This window comes from Caenorhabditis briggsae (genome assembly GCF_000004555.2).
Source record: "Caenorhabditis briggsae complete genome, chrIV, whole genome shotgun sequence".
Taxonomy (NCBI): domain Eukaryota; kingdom Metazoa; phylum Nematoda; class Chromadorea; order Rhabditida; family Rhabditidae; genus Caenorhabditis; species Caenorhabditis briggsae.
In genome coordinates this window covers 17,221,319-17,238,936 of record NC_013487.2, presented here as the reverse complement: position 1 = coordinate 17,238,936, position 17,618 = coordinate 17,221,319, and the positions used below count along the sequence as shown (strand labels likewise).

Here is a 17,618-nt window from a genome sequence, read left to right as displayed (position 1 = left end):
GCCAATTCAACTCTCTGTCTTTTCGTTTTGACTCATTCTCAATCCATCATTCAGTCGAGGGACAATTACCAGCGAGGAGAATCAGAGATGACGCATGAAACGACAGTTGTTCGGGTACGTTCGCACCCCTCTCTTCCATCTCATCATCTCCTCGACCCCTGTGAAGAAGAAGAAGCATTTCGATGAAATTGACCAATTGGCTAATTGTGTAAGAGCCTCTTCGGGGTGGCAACTTGGCCGGAAATTGTTTCTGTTTTTTTTTCGAGTTATTGCTTTCGGGGTGGCGAAAAAGAAATGTATCTTCCGTTCCATTTGTTTATTTTCCGAGTTATCACTTCCCGTTTCTATTGTTCTTTGGCTCTGTGTAGCCCCATGATAATGAGCTTGGCACTTGGAATTTAAATTTCGAAACTAGCAGCATTTTCAAATTTTTCTATTCTCGGTTTAAATGTAAAATGAGTCCTGCGAAAAGATATTAGACATTTGACTGATTTTCCAACCAGGTATACCTATCGTCCATTTGGTCCCCTAAGTTCTACCAACTCGAACCACATCATCTCTCGGCTAGTCGAAAGAATCTGTGAATTTACGACGTGTCACACACCCAACCTATGCGATATCTACCCGCTCTTCGGCCACTGGATGGGCTTCATAGAAGCCATAAAACGGACTTAGCTTTTTGACGAGCAGATGTGGGTCGTCGGCAAGGGGCGGCCATCTTCTTAGGTCTACGGAAAAAGAAAAATGGGTATTGCATATATTTAACCAGACAATCCACTGAGCATTGTTCCGTATAATTAGTGACATTGTTCCTGGATGACTCATTGGAATGAGCTATTTTTCTGGAAAGCTCTCCCAAACATTTTTCTTTCAAAATACTTATATTTCTTTTTTTTTTTCTCCGCTCCAGTTGTTACTCTCTCAGGGCATCTCAGTAGGCAAATTCCTACTAGTCAGGTAGTTAACACATCAATGTCATCCCAAACCGTTTGGGAAGTGGTCGAACATCTTCAGAGGCCGACCGTTGTGAGGAAAAACAGGGCTATTAAGGTCGACAGAACCTCTTCTTTCCCTTCTTACTGTCGTTTCTGTCGTATTAAAATTATGTTTCATTCTTGTCATTTTGTGTTGTTTCTTTTTTTGAATTGCCTCTTTCTGTAAAAACTGGTGAACCTAGCTTTTCTGAGACTTGTTTTTCTCCGTTATTTTTTTCAGCAGCCAACTTTTAGGAGACCGTTCAAAAAGGATACACCACAAAACTTTAAGATTAATAGGGCAGGTTGGATATATTTTCCGAAAAATCATATGCTCCTTTTTGTCATCTTCAACTCATAATTACAAAACGCACAAACTCTAAAAAGGAGAACAATTGATTTGTAGCTTTTACTGTAAAAAGGATAGAGACAAGCATTGTAGTTTACAAATTTTTGTACAAGACCGTCCAGGAGAGATATGTCACGTGAGGTGTCGTGACATATATTGTCCCCTAAATGGCTTTGTACAAAAATGTTTTTAATTTTAAAACTCAAGTTATAACTGGGACTCCGAACTTGCCATATACTCAGGGAATTTTTCGGCAAGTTGCTGCCCAATATTAGCAAGTTGCCGTTCTTCATGAAATCTAGATGGCAACTTGCCGAATTAAGAGCGTTTTTTTCTTATAATTTCGAAGTGGACATATTTATTTAGGACATATTTATTGAGGAAACAGAGTAAGAAAACAATTGTAGGAAAAAAGGAAGTCAACTATAGGTGGGGGGTACAAAGTAAGGGAAATTGGGGCAACAATATTCAAATTAAATCCGAAAATTTTTCCATGAATTTGAGGAAGTTTCTTGCAAATACGTAGGCATTCCTTCGCGTTTTGAGTTCTTCTAAATGTGTATCTTAAATGTCCATCAACTTCGACATTCAAGAAAAATTTCGACGTTCAATTATATTCAACGTTTCGCATCACGAACGATTATAGCAGAGGGTTCTCACAGAGTGGACTGTATGCGAATGCAAGAACTTCTGAAAATACGATTTGATGAACTGCTTGAGAAATGTTTCTTACTTTGTAAAAAAATTTCGAGATGTGATCCAACTTCATATCAGGCTTGTCGCATAGGTTGTGAGAAATAGTGTGATAACTGAAAAAAAAGCTCTGAAAATTGTTTTTGAAGGAAGCAACTCACTGTGTCGATGCTTCAATCGTTCGCTTTTCCAGTTGTTCTTCGATATTTAACTTGTTAAAACCACTCGTTCTTTGTGGATCGTATCATAATGATACTTTCGAACTTCGATGACTATATCGTAAAAAAATTATAACATTTTCTGACGAGCTTTGGATATATTTTCTTCCGGTTTAGATTATCTTTTTCTTGACATATTTTTCTGCAATGAAACGCTTCAAGTCATACTTGGTTCCACTATAGAGTTCTATCCAAAATATATCTTTTTTTTTGTCCTATAATTCGACTTTTTCCCAACTTTTTGTTCCTCGGTGATCTTAGTCCGAGCTGTCCAAATCTTAAAAGATATTAATTTTTCTAGCAATATACATTTTTAATAATATAATATATTTATTTGCGATGCATGGAATATTACCTTCAAGCTTTCCTTCCATTTCGTTGTGAAGTTAGTTTGAAATACAATAAAATCAAGCAAAAAATAGGATAAAATAGGACAAAATAGGACAAAAGGAAAATCAATAATTCGAAAACATTTGAATGCCATCTGAACGCAGCAAGAGATCGGCAACTTGCTCTTTTCACAGCAAGCAAATAGCAACTTGCTAAAACTGTTTCGTGCATGCTACAACTTGCTGATGTACCACCCTCCTCGAACAAGGTCAGCAAGCAGTAGCAACTTACTAATTCATCCAGCAACTTGCCGTTTGCTTGCCCAAAATTTACTGAGAGGTTATTTTTTACATTACCTTTATGTTGTTCCTATTTCTAGTTCTTGCATCAAACAGGTTCCTCAACCGAAAAGTTTAACTTATCACTTTCTCTGTTTCAATTATCCTGCAATTGATACAATATAACCCGTGAAGAAGAATATACATAAGATCCTTTATCCCAACCTATCTCCTCGAATATATGTATATGATAAGTGGAATAAAACTGTAGACGCTCCAAAATACCTCACAGATAGTGGAGATGCAGACGATAGAAGGGCGCTAGTGTATGGCGAAAGAGAACGATGAGAAAAGATGATTCATGTTTACCCAAAGATTCTTCTCCTTCTTCTTATTCTTCTTTGCCACCATCTTCTTCATCTCTCGGGGCCATTTTTCTATTTGTATGTATTGGTAGTGTGTCGGTATCTTCTTCTTATTCTTCTTTTTCACGATAGTTTTATGTTCTAATAGAACTGTCTGCGCTTCTTCGTGATCCAGGGCTCTCTGTGATTTTAATTGCAACCTTATGTTGACTAGAGAGCATTGTAAGGTCTTAATGTTTAGAGAATAAAAAAATGCTTTGTCATTATCAATATATCAAACAACCTCATTTAAATTGTTTTTGAATATTCGCTTTTAATAAGTTCTTATGAACAGTTATCAAGGACAATAACCAAACTTCTATTTTTTTAATGTTTCCAACCTCAGACCTATTCTCATCCCATATTAAATCTACGTTTCTTTGTTTCTCAACGTTTTCTCCATTAGGCTAATGTGACTTATTCAGCTTTCTCTGTTTTTATGTCTCCAACACTATTTTCTCGTTTTCTACCAAGAAGTGTACTACTACAAGATATTCGCCCTTTTCTTTGTTCTCCCTTTTCGGGTTTTTTTTTTCTCTCCGGCGCTATTTTCAATTTGATTGATGGTAGCCTTCTTTTTGGTCCCGCGTCCACTCTACTTTAAAAAATGCCTTTTTTGGCTTTCGAAATAAATGAAAATAGAGTAAGTGGCAAAAAATAAATGAATTTTTGCCGGTTCGATAAACATGAAAACTTTTCAACACTCTGCGTCTCTCCTCGTCTCATACTCTCTCGCTGGGCGCCTTGAATTCGTATCTTCGTCCCGGTGCCCCTTTCAAAGTTATTTTTTCTTTTATTTTTTCTTCGTTTCGCCTTTCCTTCAATTGAAGCTAACCTCCTCCGCAAAACTGACGTCTGTGCTCTATTGTTCTTTTTTCTTTTCTTAAATTGTTTAAATTTTCAGATAAGGCTCCACCTCAGCAAGCGATGCGAGATGAACCAGCTACGACGAACGCCGACGCCACGCTCAACAAACTGTTGCAGGCTACTGATTTGACAGGGTAAGGTTTTCTCAAAACTTTTTAAAAATCTTCTGACTAGTGAAATTGGTACTCCAATATTTTACCCACGAGCTCAATCCCTCAGAACTCTTCCTTAATCGAAGTAACCTTTAAAAACACATTTTTGGAATGCTCAAATACTTTATTCACTTCGAAAAAAACATCAAATTACTTTCCTCCTGGCTTTGGGGCTCCGATGATGATTCCGGATCCATATCCTCCATTGCTGCCTCCACACTTCTTTCCTCCTCCGATGTTGATGATTCCGGAAACGGAAGAGACAGCCAAAATGGCGAAGACGAAGACAGAGTAAACGTTCATAGTTGAATAGAAAATGTTCAGAGAAGATCTGATGTTCTATGTGGCGAAAAGCTTTCTTCTTATACCCCCAACCCCGGAGAAAAATTTATGAGCGAAACTGTAAAAGTTATGGTAAAACTTGCAAAACTTCCAGTTTATTACTTTGTTGAAGCCACCGCTCCGCAATCTTTTTTCTGCAACAATGATCAAAACTCAGAATTTTGCAGGTATGAGTCAGATCTGCGTAGAAAGCTGAAACTTCGAAATGCGGCGGATTTGCAGTATGTTGAAGAAGTCGATTTGTTATCAATTGGTAATATTTTACAAATACTATTTTTAAAATATACTTGTCAAAAACAAAAAAATACCTAAAATAAACATAGAAAAAATACAAACAAAGTATTTACCAATGTTTGCTTAGAAATCGATGTTTTAAAATAACATGGCCATTGTTCTTGAAACTTTTTCAAATAGTGTGTCGAAAGTTTTGCCTAATAGACATCTCGATTTGTGCTAATTTTTACATGACTTATACATTTGTTCCCCCGAAAAATGAAAAATTTCCAGGAATGAGCCGCCCAGAGCAGAAACGACTTCGCAAAGAATACACACGGATGTTCCCTTCTGGAATTATTGGAAAGGTCAAAAAAGCATTCAAACGGAGTGAGAGCCTGGATCGAAAAAATTCCAACTCCATCGGTAGCCGAGAAGACGATGATCATCACGTCATCCCCATTGAAAAAATCACACTTTGCAAAGAATTAGGTCAAGGAGAGTTCGGATCGGTATGGCAAGCTGCGTGGAAGAACGGTAACGATGTTACTCAAGTCGCTGTGAAGTGTGTTGGATCTGATAAGCTGCTTGCCACGTCATCGTCCTTCCTGCAAGAAGCTGCAATTATGACACGAATGAGACATGAACATGTTGTCAGGCTGTATGGCGTTGTGCTGGATACAAAGAAAATCATGCTGGTGTCAGAACTTGCCACGTGTGGATCTCTTCTGGAATGTCTTCACAAACCAGCACTCAGAGATAGCTTCCCGGTACATGTTCTCTGTGATTATGCAGAACAAATTGCAATAGGAATGTCCTATTTGGAATCACAGCGTCTTATTCATCGTGATCTTGCCGCCAGGAATGTTCTAGTTTTCAGTCCCAAACTAGTGAAAATATCAGATTTTGGGCTGTCCAGAAGTCTGGGAGTTGGTGAAGACTACTACCGAAGCGAGTTCACTCCTAACCTTAAACTTCCAATTGCCTGGTGTGCTCCAGAATGCATAAACTTCTTAAAATTCACCTCAAAGTCTGATGTATGGGCATACGGAGTAACGATATGGGAGATGTTTTCTTATGGAGCGATGCCGTGGAAAGGAAAATCTGGTGGTCAGATCTTGGAATTGGTGGACAGAAAGAAGGAGTTGCTCGCACGGCCCGAAGCTTGTCCAGAAGACATTTATGATATGTTGAAGGAGGCGTGGACACATCAAGTAACGAATAGGCCCAACTTCTCTGATATCGTTTCGCAGTTCCCGGAGAGAAGAGCCCAATCGGTTAGAGCAGTAGTAGATTGTAGAGATTCCGCAGCGGATCACCTGCATTTTAAGAAGGATGATCTGATTGTTGTTATCAGTAGATCGTGAGTTGTATTTATAATTTTTGACCTAATTTTGAGTATTTCCAGACCTGCTCAATATCCCGATGGCTACTATTGGTTCGGTTCCTTACGAAACGGCAAACTCGGCCTTTTCCGTCCCACGGACACCGTAGCTCATTTAGGATCCGAACCTCCTTGCTCAAATGTCGAGAATGGATTCAACGGAGAAAAGAGCACAGAGAAGGGGAAAAAAAATAAAAAAGTAGATAAAGGAGAAGAACGAGAACGGAAGAAGCTGCTGATTAGTGAACCAGTTGGAGACGTTCGTCACACTTGCCACGTGGGAATAGATGGAACTGCTTTCGGACTTCTGCAGTTGGATAAGAAGGCAATGTGCCCAACGTCGTCTTCACCTTCTACTTCTAGAGGTTCCACGACTACATCGCAAGCGTCTCCAGCACCATCACATGTGAGTTTTCTGAGAGAAACATAGATTTCTGAGAGAAACATTTTCAGACATCCTCCTCCACTTCCTCCTCCGTTCAACTTCGGGAGAACGTTGCACGCCATGGTGTATCTCTCAAAGAAACCATGTCACTTCGAGACGTCGGTCCACTCAGTAGGGACGCTATAAGCCTTCGAGAGACCGTATCTCCACCGATCACTCGTGCTCCATCCCAACCACCATCCTACTCACAACCACGCCCACCACCACGAAGTGTCTCTTCTGTCAACAATCATCACCATTCTTTACCTAACGGAGATCAATTTTCATCTCTAGATCGAACACGAGGATCTGTCACGCCTACTGCTCCACCACTCACTTCTTCAGCAGCCAGCTCACTAAAGGAACCAATGAACGGAATATCATTGTCGATTCCTAACAATCAAATGAGCTATATGGATGATGAAGAATGGGTTAGATCTCCTGGTGGTGTGTCTGCGTCTACTACAATGACCACACTCTCATTCAGGAAGGATCCTATTCCAGCGCCAAGAGGACCAGTAGCGGCAGTTTATGCGAGAGGGTAAGTTCAAAATAAGAGAATGATTGCTCATAAAAGACTTTTTCCAGAAAAGATATCCCTACATCTGCCAGCCGGTCCGATGTAGCAATCTGTGAGGAAATCGAACATCTAAATCGAGACCTCACCAACTACTCCATTGGCACCATTTGCGATTATCCTGAAGATCGCCCTCTTTTAGATTCCTTCAATAAATCGTGCTCAAACTCTACAAGTCATACACCAAGCTCTCGTCTCCGCTTCATGACAGAAGATGAGGCTCGAAAAATGAACGAGAAGTCGCTAAGAGAGCATAGAAAAACTGAAGATCTGTTGAAAGAAAAAAGGCAAAGGGAGAAAAAAGTTGAAGTTGTTTCACCTCCAGATGAAGCTCCAATCGAATCCCTCTACTCTGGTCAAAAGCGACAACAGGAAGGATGGTCATCAGCGGCACAGGAAGCTTATAAGCTGCTAGTCGAGTGTGGAACCAACCTGAAACAGGCTTCAGTGTCGCCTCCACCAATGTCTCCTGCGTCATCAAGATTCACAACTCTGGATCGTCCCACCTCCACCACCACCGATCGTTCTAGTGTATCCCCAGCACCCCCTAGACCCGTTACGCCTCCAATGGCCGTGAGAAGCGAGACGATATCGATGAGAAAGGTATCAGAAGAGAGTATGGAGCAAGTAACAGTGGAGGAGAACTCGCCGAAGCGAGTGCATATTATTGAAACCAAGTTGATAGATGGACCAGCGAGAGGGATGAGTCCTATCCAGGTATTCAGCATTAATGAAAACTCTTTTAAAAACCATGTTTTGTTCAGGATCGGCACGTTCCCGCCTTCACCACCCCAATGTCAAATACCTTCCGAAAACCACCAGCGCCCGCTCCAAACGGAACAAACTCATCCTCAGATCAAAAACCACCGCCTTGCAGGCCGCCCAAAAAGTTTCCGTTAGTTATTGACGAACGGAACTTGGCATACGATAATTTGAATGGGTTCGGAGCTGGAGCCCGTGTTGCGCCCCCTGTTCCTCCAAAACCAAAAGTCAGGTAAGATAAAGCTCCTTCAAGTTTGTTTCTAACTGAATCCAGAACAATTTTCAGCTTCGCCGATGACTCGAAAAAAGAGATTGTTAACTAGATTTTCTTATTATTTTTTGCAAATAAACTCAATCTTCCCCGCTCAATTTCTACATATACCGGTTTTCATATTCTCCCACCATTTCTTGTCCATTTTTCTTTTGTTTAATATTGTTCTTCGTGTATTTTGAATATTTTTCATGTATCCAGTGTTGTTCTATTCGCATAATTCTACAATCCTATTGCTCAAAGTTTTTATGTCGACGCAACTGTTTAGATTTTCTAGTCATCAATAAGAAATTTGAAATTATCATTGGTTTTGGTTTTTCGGATCTCACAGATATTTAGACTAATCACTCCGACAAGTGATGTTTTGGTCCCTGGGGACTTGCACCTTCTAGTTGTCTCCAGAGCTCCTCGCATCTCATTTCCCAGTCTAATTCATCATTGGAACGTCGACAAAACCCAACACAACTGCGGGAGCGTCTCCGTCTCTCCATCTTATATTCTCTTCACAATTACTTGTTGTGAAGTGCATCGCAAGGGGGCGTTGAAGACGAAGAAGAATAAGAAGATGCGCGGTGCATTTCATCTGAAGCCAACAGAGCAAGAATGTATCATCACGACAATATATTTTAGGAGGATTTCCTTCTATTATTTGGGAATTTTGAATTTCCTCAATTTCTTAGACTCTTTTCTTCTTTATCCATCAAAATCTTTCTTCTCGAGAAACGAAATTCGTCTTTTTTTTTCTGACAAAACGACCTGTTTTACTACGAGGATGTTTCACTTCATATCTCTCCCTCTTCCCATTTTTCTCCGATTTGTTCGTTTTCAAATTGTTCCAATCTGGCTTCTTGTTGCTGAAGCAGATGCTCCAGTGCGTGTGGTGTACATCACATTACTAAAGAAATGCGAAACAGTCCTATTTTAGTACATGAGTGGAGAAAACAAGATCGTTGGGAGCATCGTTATCTTATTGACTCACTATCAGACATGCATGCCTAATTTTCAATTCTATTTTTTTATTCTTGTTTTCTCTAACGTCTATCTTTCTCTCTCTCTATCACCCCTCCTTATCATTATTGCTCCCAAGTCTTTTCTCTGGCGAAGTTAAGGAAATATCAATATCTAGGTTTTCGTTCATCTATTCCAATTTCTATCTTATTTCCCAATTTTTTATATTTAAATAGCTGATTTCCATTCCTACCGATCTGTCGATGATCTAAATTGTTTTTAAAAAAACTAATTTGCCCAGCCGTCTGTTGACACGTGGCATCTCGGTGTTCACACAGTTCATACCTAAACCGCCGAGCATTCACAGATTGAACATTTTAATTGCCGATCACCAATTATTTATCCTTCCGCTTTTCCGAACTTTTCTGAAAGCCTTATTTTTTTCTCGAATTCATTAAATGTAAATGTCGCTTCTCTCCGCCGGTGGATCCGTCCGTTATTACTCTTGTATCTAAAGCATTGCATCTTCTGTCCCCTAAAAAAGTGCGAAAACGGGCAATTTTCATGTCATCAGCGAAAATCTCTCATTTGTCGTGTTCGTTCGCGTTTTCGTTTTCATTAAAGCGTTTGTGTGACATTCTCAAGGTAAACTATTTTCATCTTCATCTAACGACTACTACCCTTTTTGGACGATACAAACGATAAAAAGAGATGATGATTATATTTTCTTCAAAACCGTTTTTTAACGTTAGAATTTCTATAGAATTCTAAATTTCGAACTGAGCAGATAAATACCTCTGCAAAATTTAACAGATGCTCTACAGAGCTCTCTGAACTATGTGTAAACGGTGAATGAGAAAAAGAGAGCGAGCAGCACTAGAGAGGTTTTGATGATACACATACACTTTTCTTGCACACCCTGCGTCTCTTGATTCCTCTATTGTTTTCATCGTCCCCTCGCGCTTCTACTTTTCTAGTAACACTATTCTGTTGAATTTATAATCACCTATTTTGTATGGTCGTATAATTTCCTATTATGTGGCATTTTTGGTTTTCTTTGGTAGATTTTTGTGTTATTTAGCTAGGTAATTTGAGAGGAAACTGAGAACTCTGACACTCGGATTGTAACTTGAACCGTGAATCTTTGCTTCCGAATGATTTCTGTTGAAGAAACAAAACTTTCAATTTTTTGTCACTAAACCCCACTTGTTTTATCCAGAACTCTGTAGATTTAAAAGTGAGCTGACGGCTTCACCCAATTCTCTCCTCTTTTCTATCTCTCTTCGAATTCTTCGTGTGTTTTCTCTTGATGACCGCCTCACTCGGCCTTGACACTCTCCTTCTATGGGCTTGCTGGCTATCCCTTGCCCCGCTATCGGACCTTTGAATCATTACCCCCAGCGCTACACGCCACTCAATACGCACCAGTGTTGCTGTTTGTCTCTCTCGGAAGTCGGATTTTATGAGTTCAAGAAAAAAAAATGAAAGAAAGAACGATAAGTGTTCCGCAGGAAGCTGAAACCTAGAAGTTTTGTGTTATGGGCATGAAATATCTCTTTTTCAAAAAAAGTTTAGTTTAGTGTCAGATAAGATTATCCTTTTTATAATAGGGTCAAGATTTTCGCCGAACTTCAATTACCGAAGCAACAGTTTTCGTCTCTGCACAGAGACCGATCAGCAAGAGTTTAAAAAAAACGCTCTTTTCCAGTAACAGTCCAGAAGTGTCCCTCTATTCATTTGATGCTTATTTGAATGAAGCTTCTTCAAGCTGCTCCCGGCGCTTAATGACTGTACGTTACGGTTAAGTACATTTCACGCCTAATTCTGAACACCTAACACCTAATCACCTTTCCTTTCTATTTGTTAATGTGGGGGAACCTCCGCTCAACTGTCAGCTCTTTGTGATTTGCTCAACGCACCCTCAGATGCGCGTCGTCGACCAGTTGTCTCCCATCCTTCTCTCTTTCTTGGTTTCGCTCGAATTTTATTATACAAGACAACAATCTGATGGGCAAACAGGGCAAACCCTAGAAGAAGAGGAAGGCACATGAAGAATGAGGTGTGACTACGAATTTTCCATGATTGTACTTCCATGGAAAAGCCCCCCCCTCTCAATAATTTTAACTTTTTAGGATTTCTTACCTCGTTAAAAAATTGTTCTTGAATTTTTTATGTTTATTAACGTTGAGAATCTCGCTCGTCTCCTAATCATCTTATTATTTTTACAAGGAATAAATGGCCAAGGTAGCGTCCTCGGGAGCAGAAGAAGCATTAGCAAATGTAGATGCACCTCCCAAAAAGGTAATTTTTGGAAAATGATCTTAAGAGTTTCATGAGCTAAATGATTCAAACAGTTCTATCAAAACTGGAATTGCTTTTGAAATTTTTAAGATCTTAATTTATAGTCACAAAGCCTGTGAAAAACGGAGCATGTCAAAAATTCCATCAGAGATTTCAGAATGTACGGAAAGCCGAAGCCTTCGTCATGTCAGGAGACGTGCTCATTTCCCTCAACAGAAATGTGTCAAGCACTTACGCGAAGGTCAGTTGAGCCCCTGAAGCATCTCAACAATAAACTTATATCTTCTTTCAGTTGCTCGGCGACCAACTGCCACCAGGAACCGCCATCGCGTCGAGTGCACCTCCACAACAGCTGACGCGAGCGTCCGCATCAGTGGGCGTCGCGTTCCCGTCCATGCAGCGAACTGGGAGTACTGGAAGCGGTGGATCAAAAATATCACGTCTTCCAGTCTCCACAAGCCATATTGATCGACGTGGGAATTTGGCTCGTAAATCGTCAGAAGATTCACCGACAGCAATCAGAATGCACAAAACTGCTCCGATTGAGAGGATGGAGAGTACAGATGTCGAAGAGGAGAGTTCTGAAGAAGTGATGGTGACGATGACCACAGAGGAGAAGGAGAACGAGAGTGAAAGATCCATAGATCGGGATGAGCAATTTATCGGTAGGTTTTTTGGTGTGAAAATGAAAAAAGAGAAAACACATCTGGATTTAATTGTGCAATACGCTTAGTTTCCTACACTTTCTTCATAAAATCGGTTTCAAAATCCAGTAGTTTCATCTATTTTTGCGCATCTTTATCAAATCAAAATCGGCGAGAAAAATTATTCGATCCTAGAAATGTCAAACTTCCTAGTAGCAATCCTAAAAAACAACACGAGCAGTACATAGTATTATTATAGTGTCACACAATTTAAAAGAATGTTTACCTCCCCCTTTCAAAACCTACACAGTTATAATAGGTGACAGAATTTCATTTCAATGTACATGTTTGTGTTAGCCACCCTTTTCTCTCCTCGTTTCCTACATCACCACCTCTGTTTTCACTTGACTGCACTCGTAAATGTAGCTGCCTTTTCCTCTTCTTCCTAAACACTTCTATTATCCAAAAACTGTCATAACAATTATCTCCAGCTAATCACCACACTGATGCGTCCATTTTATTTCTTGCAGTTGTCACCACCGAGGAAATGAAATCTCCGAACGAGGAGATCGTAAACAAGAGCCTTCGGAGCGCCATGTTCACGATGCCTCCCAGTGGAAGTAACAACAATATCCACCATCACTCTTACAATTCTTCTCCGCAAATTTCGGCCGAGCCAGACCATATCATAGGTGCCAATGGAGGTATTAGTATTAGGTTGGCAGGAAAGTAACTGTCCCTTGTTTTATTTGTGAATAATACAAAAGCAGGATTAATCAAAGATTAGCAGTATGCACCGTCGTGGTCCACGATATGTTGGCAATGTTCAGATAACTTTTGGATACAATATCTTCAAAAGCCAGCTAGCCACGAATCAAAGTATTCATTTTTCCTGTTTTTCACATAAATGGTGCAAGTTTTCGTATTCTCTAGACGAGGTTGTATCTCTCCGAATATCCAATAATCTGATAGAGCTCAGTCGGGACTATAAGTAGGTGAGGGAGAACGGTCGCGCTGAAGCTGCTCAGGTCTGACTTGACTGCAGGTAAAAATGAAAAACCTCATGTTCACGAAAAGTCACGCCGTACCTGAGCCGCTTTGGCTGGACGGTTCTCCTTTACCCCAGTGAAAGACTTGATTCAGCTCTATCAGATCATTGATTATTCAAAAGTATACGACGTCATCTGGAGCTTAAGGACTTTATCACACTTGATGCCTGAAAAAATGGACTGGAGGGATACTTTGACTTGCCACTAGCTGGCTTTTGAAGGGATGGTACCCACGAGTTACCTGAACATTGCCAACATGTTGTGGATCACGACGGTGCATATTGCTAATTCTGGATTATTCTTGTGTTCGTGTTATTTACTAATGAAAAAATGGACAGTTACTTTCCTGTCAACCTAATAGTTAGTAAAGGAATACATATCCAAATGAATTTTTCTTTCCAGATGGTCCTCCAGGATCTCCAGTATACGACGACGTTGATGAGTTAGATGGATCGGATATTAGAGACTTTTCAAAAGTATCAAAAAACGATTACGATACACCATCGAAGCGATCTGTTGTCACTATCGATGCTCCTCATTCTTCCTTTGACGAAATGACGCATGCTTACTATAGTGCTATTGAGGCCACTCCGAAACACAGCTCAATAGCCTCCCCTTCACTCAGAAAGCAAGTATTTGGGAAAGTTCCACAGTATGCACAGCCAACAAGCAGTTCAGCATCAGCTAGCCCCTCTCTTCATGCCGCATCTGAAAGTAGGTTAATTTCTTCAAAATTTGGTAATAATGATTGTTTTCTGTTTCCGGTACAGAGCGTGGCCCTGCTTCGTCAATTCAATCAGATAGCAGCTCGGCGTTTGTTGTGAATCAGGTAGCGAGTACATCTATGAGTTCGGTAGGAGGAGAGCGAGAGGCTTCGCAAATTGCCAGAAAACTATATGAGCTGAAGACGTGCACATCGAGTGATGTAGCGGATCGCTTGAATGAACAGTATGAATAATCATTTGATTTGGTGTTTACGAATTCAATTTTCAGAAACGATTTTGCATTCTTGATCCTAGTGAAATATCTCGAGTTGTTCCAATTCTCTACTACACGAATCGATGCAGCTCTCCGTGAATTCCTCAGCCGTGTGGAACTTCGTGGCGAGTCTTCAGCTAGAGAACGTCTTCTTCGTGTATTCTCAGCGAGATACCTTGAATGTAATCCATCGATTTTTGAAAGCCTTGACGAAGTGCACACGTTGACATGCGCCCTTTTGCTTCTCAACTCGGATCTTCATGGCCCAAACACTGGAAAGAAGATGACTTCTCGTGACTTCATCACGAATATAGGACATACCGGGTGTACCTACAAACGGGAGATGTTAAAGACATTGTATCAAAGCATAAAGGACAATGCGATTTCTCTCCAACACTCCGCAAAGAGCTCGACAGCAAACGGATCTGCTGCTTCAAATGTCAAGCAACAACGTGTCTATGAAGTGGACCCAGAATCAATTGTAGAATATCACAGTTCGTTTTTGATGAGAAAGTATGTCAGAGAAGCGGATGGAGCTAGAAGTGAGTTCATTAGTTTCATAATGTGTCCCTAATACAACAACTTGCAGCGCCATTCGGTCGTCGCAGCTGGAAAATGGTATTCGCTCGTTTGCGCGGTCTCGTCCTCTATTTCGATGCAGATGAACATCCGAAAGCGACAAGTCGATACGCTTCACTTGAAAACGCTGTGTCCCTACACCACGCTCTTGCCGAACCCGCCACCGATTATAAGAAGAAATCGTATGCCTTCAGAGTTCGTATAGCTCATGGAGGAGAGATTCTGTTTCAAACCAGCAACGAGCGAGATTTGAATGAGTGGTGTGCAAAAATAAACTTTGTCGCCGCCGCCTTCTCATCCCCAACTCTTCCGCTACCAATAACTGCTAAGCCCGAAACCGCCCCAATGCCACGTCTTTCACGGCTTCCATGTTTGGCTCCAATCACCAAACAAGTCAGAACACATCAAGCGAGAGTGGCCGAGTTAAGTGAGATGATTGAAGTTGTACTACAATCCCTCTACCCCGAGCGGCCGCAACCCCAAATCACAGATAGATTAGTTCTTTTAGGCTTTGAGGTTTGTTACTCCCCATCTAAATGTAAAATAATTTCCATGATCCTTTTTAGAAACGCCGCTACACAACCTACATCAACGTACTCCAACAGAGTCTCGTCGATCGCAAAGCATCTTCCAACACGATGAACATCGTCACGTCTCCCAAACACAAATCCCACCAGAATAAGTCTACAGTCTGTGAAGATCGTCTGAGCTACACCGACGCTGTAAATGGATGTCACTGATTCGTCTCTGTGAATAGTTTCTTAGTTTTCCCTTATTTTATTTTTATTTTATTCTTATTATTGCGGCCTAACTCCCCCTTCTCCTTCTTCGGTGTATCTCTTTACCCATCGCGTTCAGTCTTTAACAAAGTCTGTAGATCCCAGTGAAATCATCAGTCGACTTCTAGGAAAAGTTTTTTTTTTCGTTATTCTTATCACTGATATTCTCTATCATTAAGATGGTTTTCTCTCTCTCTCTCTCTCTCTAGTACTTGTAATTGGTCATACCACATCTGCTCGCCCCAAAAACATTGTTCTTCAATCCGAATCAACGAAGAAGCTGTCAAATAAATCGGTTCTTTTTCTCTAGTGAAAACAACAAATTCATAATAATAACAAACTCTCAAAATATTACAAAAATAATATGCAATTCGGCAAGATCGAGAAAGTGTCTTAGACTGAACAAGGCAATTATTACTCTCGTCCGAAATCAATGCACGTTGCGGCCGAAAATTTACTCAAAATCGCATCGTCGGTCGCACAGCGAAAAAACAAATTGATGCATGCGCCTTTAAATACCGTACCTCGAACGTTTTTTATTTTGGGCCCTATTTGGCTGTTTTTTTTCTATTTTATAAAAAAAATTAATTAAAGATTCATAAGAATTGCACAAAATTAGCCAGCAACAAGCGAAAAAATGCGAGAACTCGGAGAAAATTGTATAAATGGTGAGGTACTGTAGTAGAGGCGCGGGCAATAATTTAAAAAAAACAGTAAGGTTCTCTCTGTGGGAGCTAAGCTCCGCCCAGCATTGTTTTCTCGGCCGCAACGTGCATTGATTTCGGACAAGAGTAATATCATTTCTTTTCGCTCATCTGCTTTTGTGTCAGCTTGTAATAAGCACCCTGTTGAGACATCAATACAGAATGGGTTCCTGAAATAGAAATAGTTAATTAGAGGAAACATGGAAAGTAAATTACCTTGTTCAATAATCGTTCCATTGTTCACTACAGCAATACAATCCGCATTCATAATTGTGTTCAGACGATGAGCAATCACAATGCACGTTCTTCCTTCTCTCGCCCGATCCAGAGCCTCTTGTACAATTTTCTCGGATTCTGTATCCAGTGCTGACGTGGCTTCATCCAGAAGAAGAATCTTTGGATTTCTTACAAGAGCACGAGCAATGGCAATACGTTGTTTCTGTCCTCCAGATAATTGAGTACCACGATCACCGACACGGGTCTCGTATCCTTCGGGAAGTTCTGAGATGAAGTTGTGAATGTTTGCCAGTTTGGCAGCTTCCTCGACACGTGACATTGTTACAGTAGTTGCTGAATGAGATACAGATGTAGTAGGGCTATTGAGGAAATGTGTGTGTGTGTAGTTCGAAATTTTGAAAACAAAGATACCGTAAACACCCTAATAGAAGGCCATTCAAACTGTAAACTTTGAATTTATATATCTCTGTTCCTGTAAGAGATATCACGAAGTTGTCAGCTGACAAAATACTTGTGATATTATGATAAATATTTTGTTAGTTGAGCACTTCTTTATATCTTTCACAGGAACCGAGATAATTTGGCTCAAAGTTGGCGGTTTGGGTGGCCTTAGAGTGTTTACGATAGTTTACAATCACTCTTTCGCATACTTAAATTTGGTAAATTCAACCGAATACTCCAAAAAAAACAATGTTAAATATAATAAAAACGCACGATCCAATCCATAAACAATATTCTCTGCAATCGAGCAATCAAAAAGTGTTGGCTCCTGTGACACAATCGCAATTTGGGATCTCGTATTCTCAGGATTTAATGTCTTGATTTCTGATCCATCGATGAAGACCTCTCCAGCCAAAGTATCATAAAATCTCTCGAGAAGAGCGACTACTGTAGATTTACCACATCCAGATGGACCAACCAAAGCCAATGTCTGTCCTGGATCCACGGAGAAACTCAATCCCTTTAGAATCTCGATTTGTGGACGTTCTGGATACGCGAATCGAACATTTTTGAAGATCACCTTTCCTGACAATTTCTTCTTTTCTCCACTCAATGTCAAGCTATCAATTTCTGATTTTTGTTTCAGCATTCCAAAGATGATTCCTCCGGCAAACGTGGCTTTTGCGTATTCTGGGAAGTAGGAAGTAGCGAATCCTAGAG

At 40.4% G+C, this 17,618-nt stretch overlaps 4 protein-coding genes across 4 annotated transcripts; 2 read left to right on the top strand and 2 right to left on the bottom strand.

The window, feature by feature from the left end:
• Nucleotides 1-4,173: 4,173 nt before the first annotated feature.
• Cbr-ark-1 lies at nt 4,174-8,278 on the top strand (the record flags this gene model as incomplete). The annotated part of the gene is made up of 8 exons (XM_002634934.1): nt 4,174-4,247; nt 4,775-4,860; nt 5,115-6,183; nt 6,229-6,610; nt 6,658-7,169; nt 7,217-7,922; nt 7,970-8,199; nt 8,242-8,278. Coding segments are annotated over 8 exons (3,096 nt in total), but the record flags the coding sequence as incomplete, so codon positions are not given.
• CBG13519 lies at nt 4,416-4,568 on the bottom strand (the record flags this gene model as incomplete). Its single annotated transcript, XM_002634935.1, has 1 exon — nt 4,416-4,568. One exon carries the CDS (start codon nt 4,566-4,568, stop codon nt 4,416-4,418), a length of 153 nt encoding a protein of 50 aa, XP_002634981.1.
• A 3,143-nt stretch (nt 8,279-11,421) lies between the features above and the next one.
• Nucleotides 11,422-15,477, top strand: Cbr-efa-6 (the record flags this gene model as incomplete). Its single annotated transcript, XM_045236397.1, has 10 exons — nt 11,422-11,487; nt 11,645-11,728; nt 11,780-12,205; nt 12,558-12,621; nt 12,662-12,835; nt 13,583-13,894; nt 13,951-14,128; nt 14,174-14,700; nt 14,748-15,253; nt 15,304-15,477. 10 exons carry the CDS (start codon nt 11,422-11,424, stop codon nt 15,475-15,477), a joined length of 2,511 nt encoding a protein of 836 aa, XP_045095185.1.
• A 497-nt stretch (nt 15,478-15,974) lies between these two features.
• CBG26539 lies at nt 15,975-16,776 on the bottom strand (the record flags this gene model as incomplete). Its single annotated transcript, XM_045236396.1, has 2 exons — nt 15,975-16,025; nt 16,141-16,776. 2 exons carry the CDS (start codon nt 16,774-16,776, stop codon nt 15,975-15,977), a joined length of 687 nt encoding a protein of 228 aa, XP_045099411.1.
• Between the last annotated feature and the right edge of the window lie 842 nt (nt 16,777-17,618).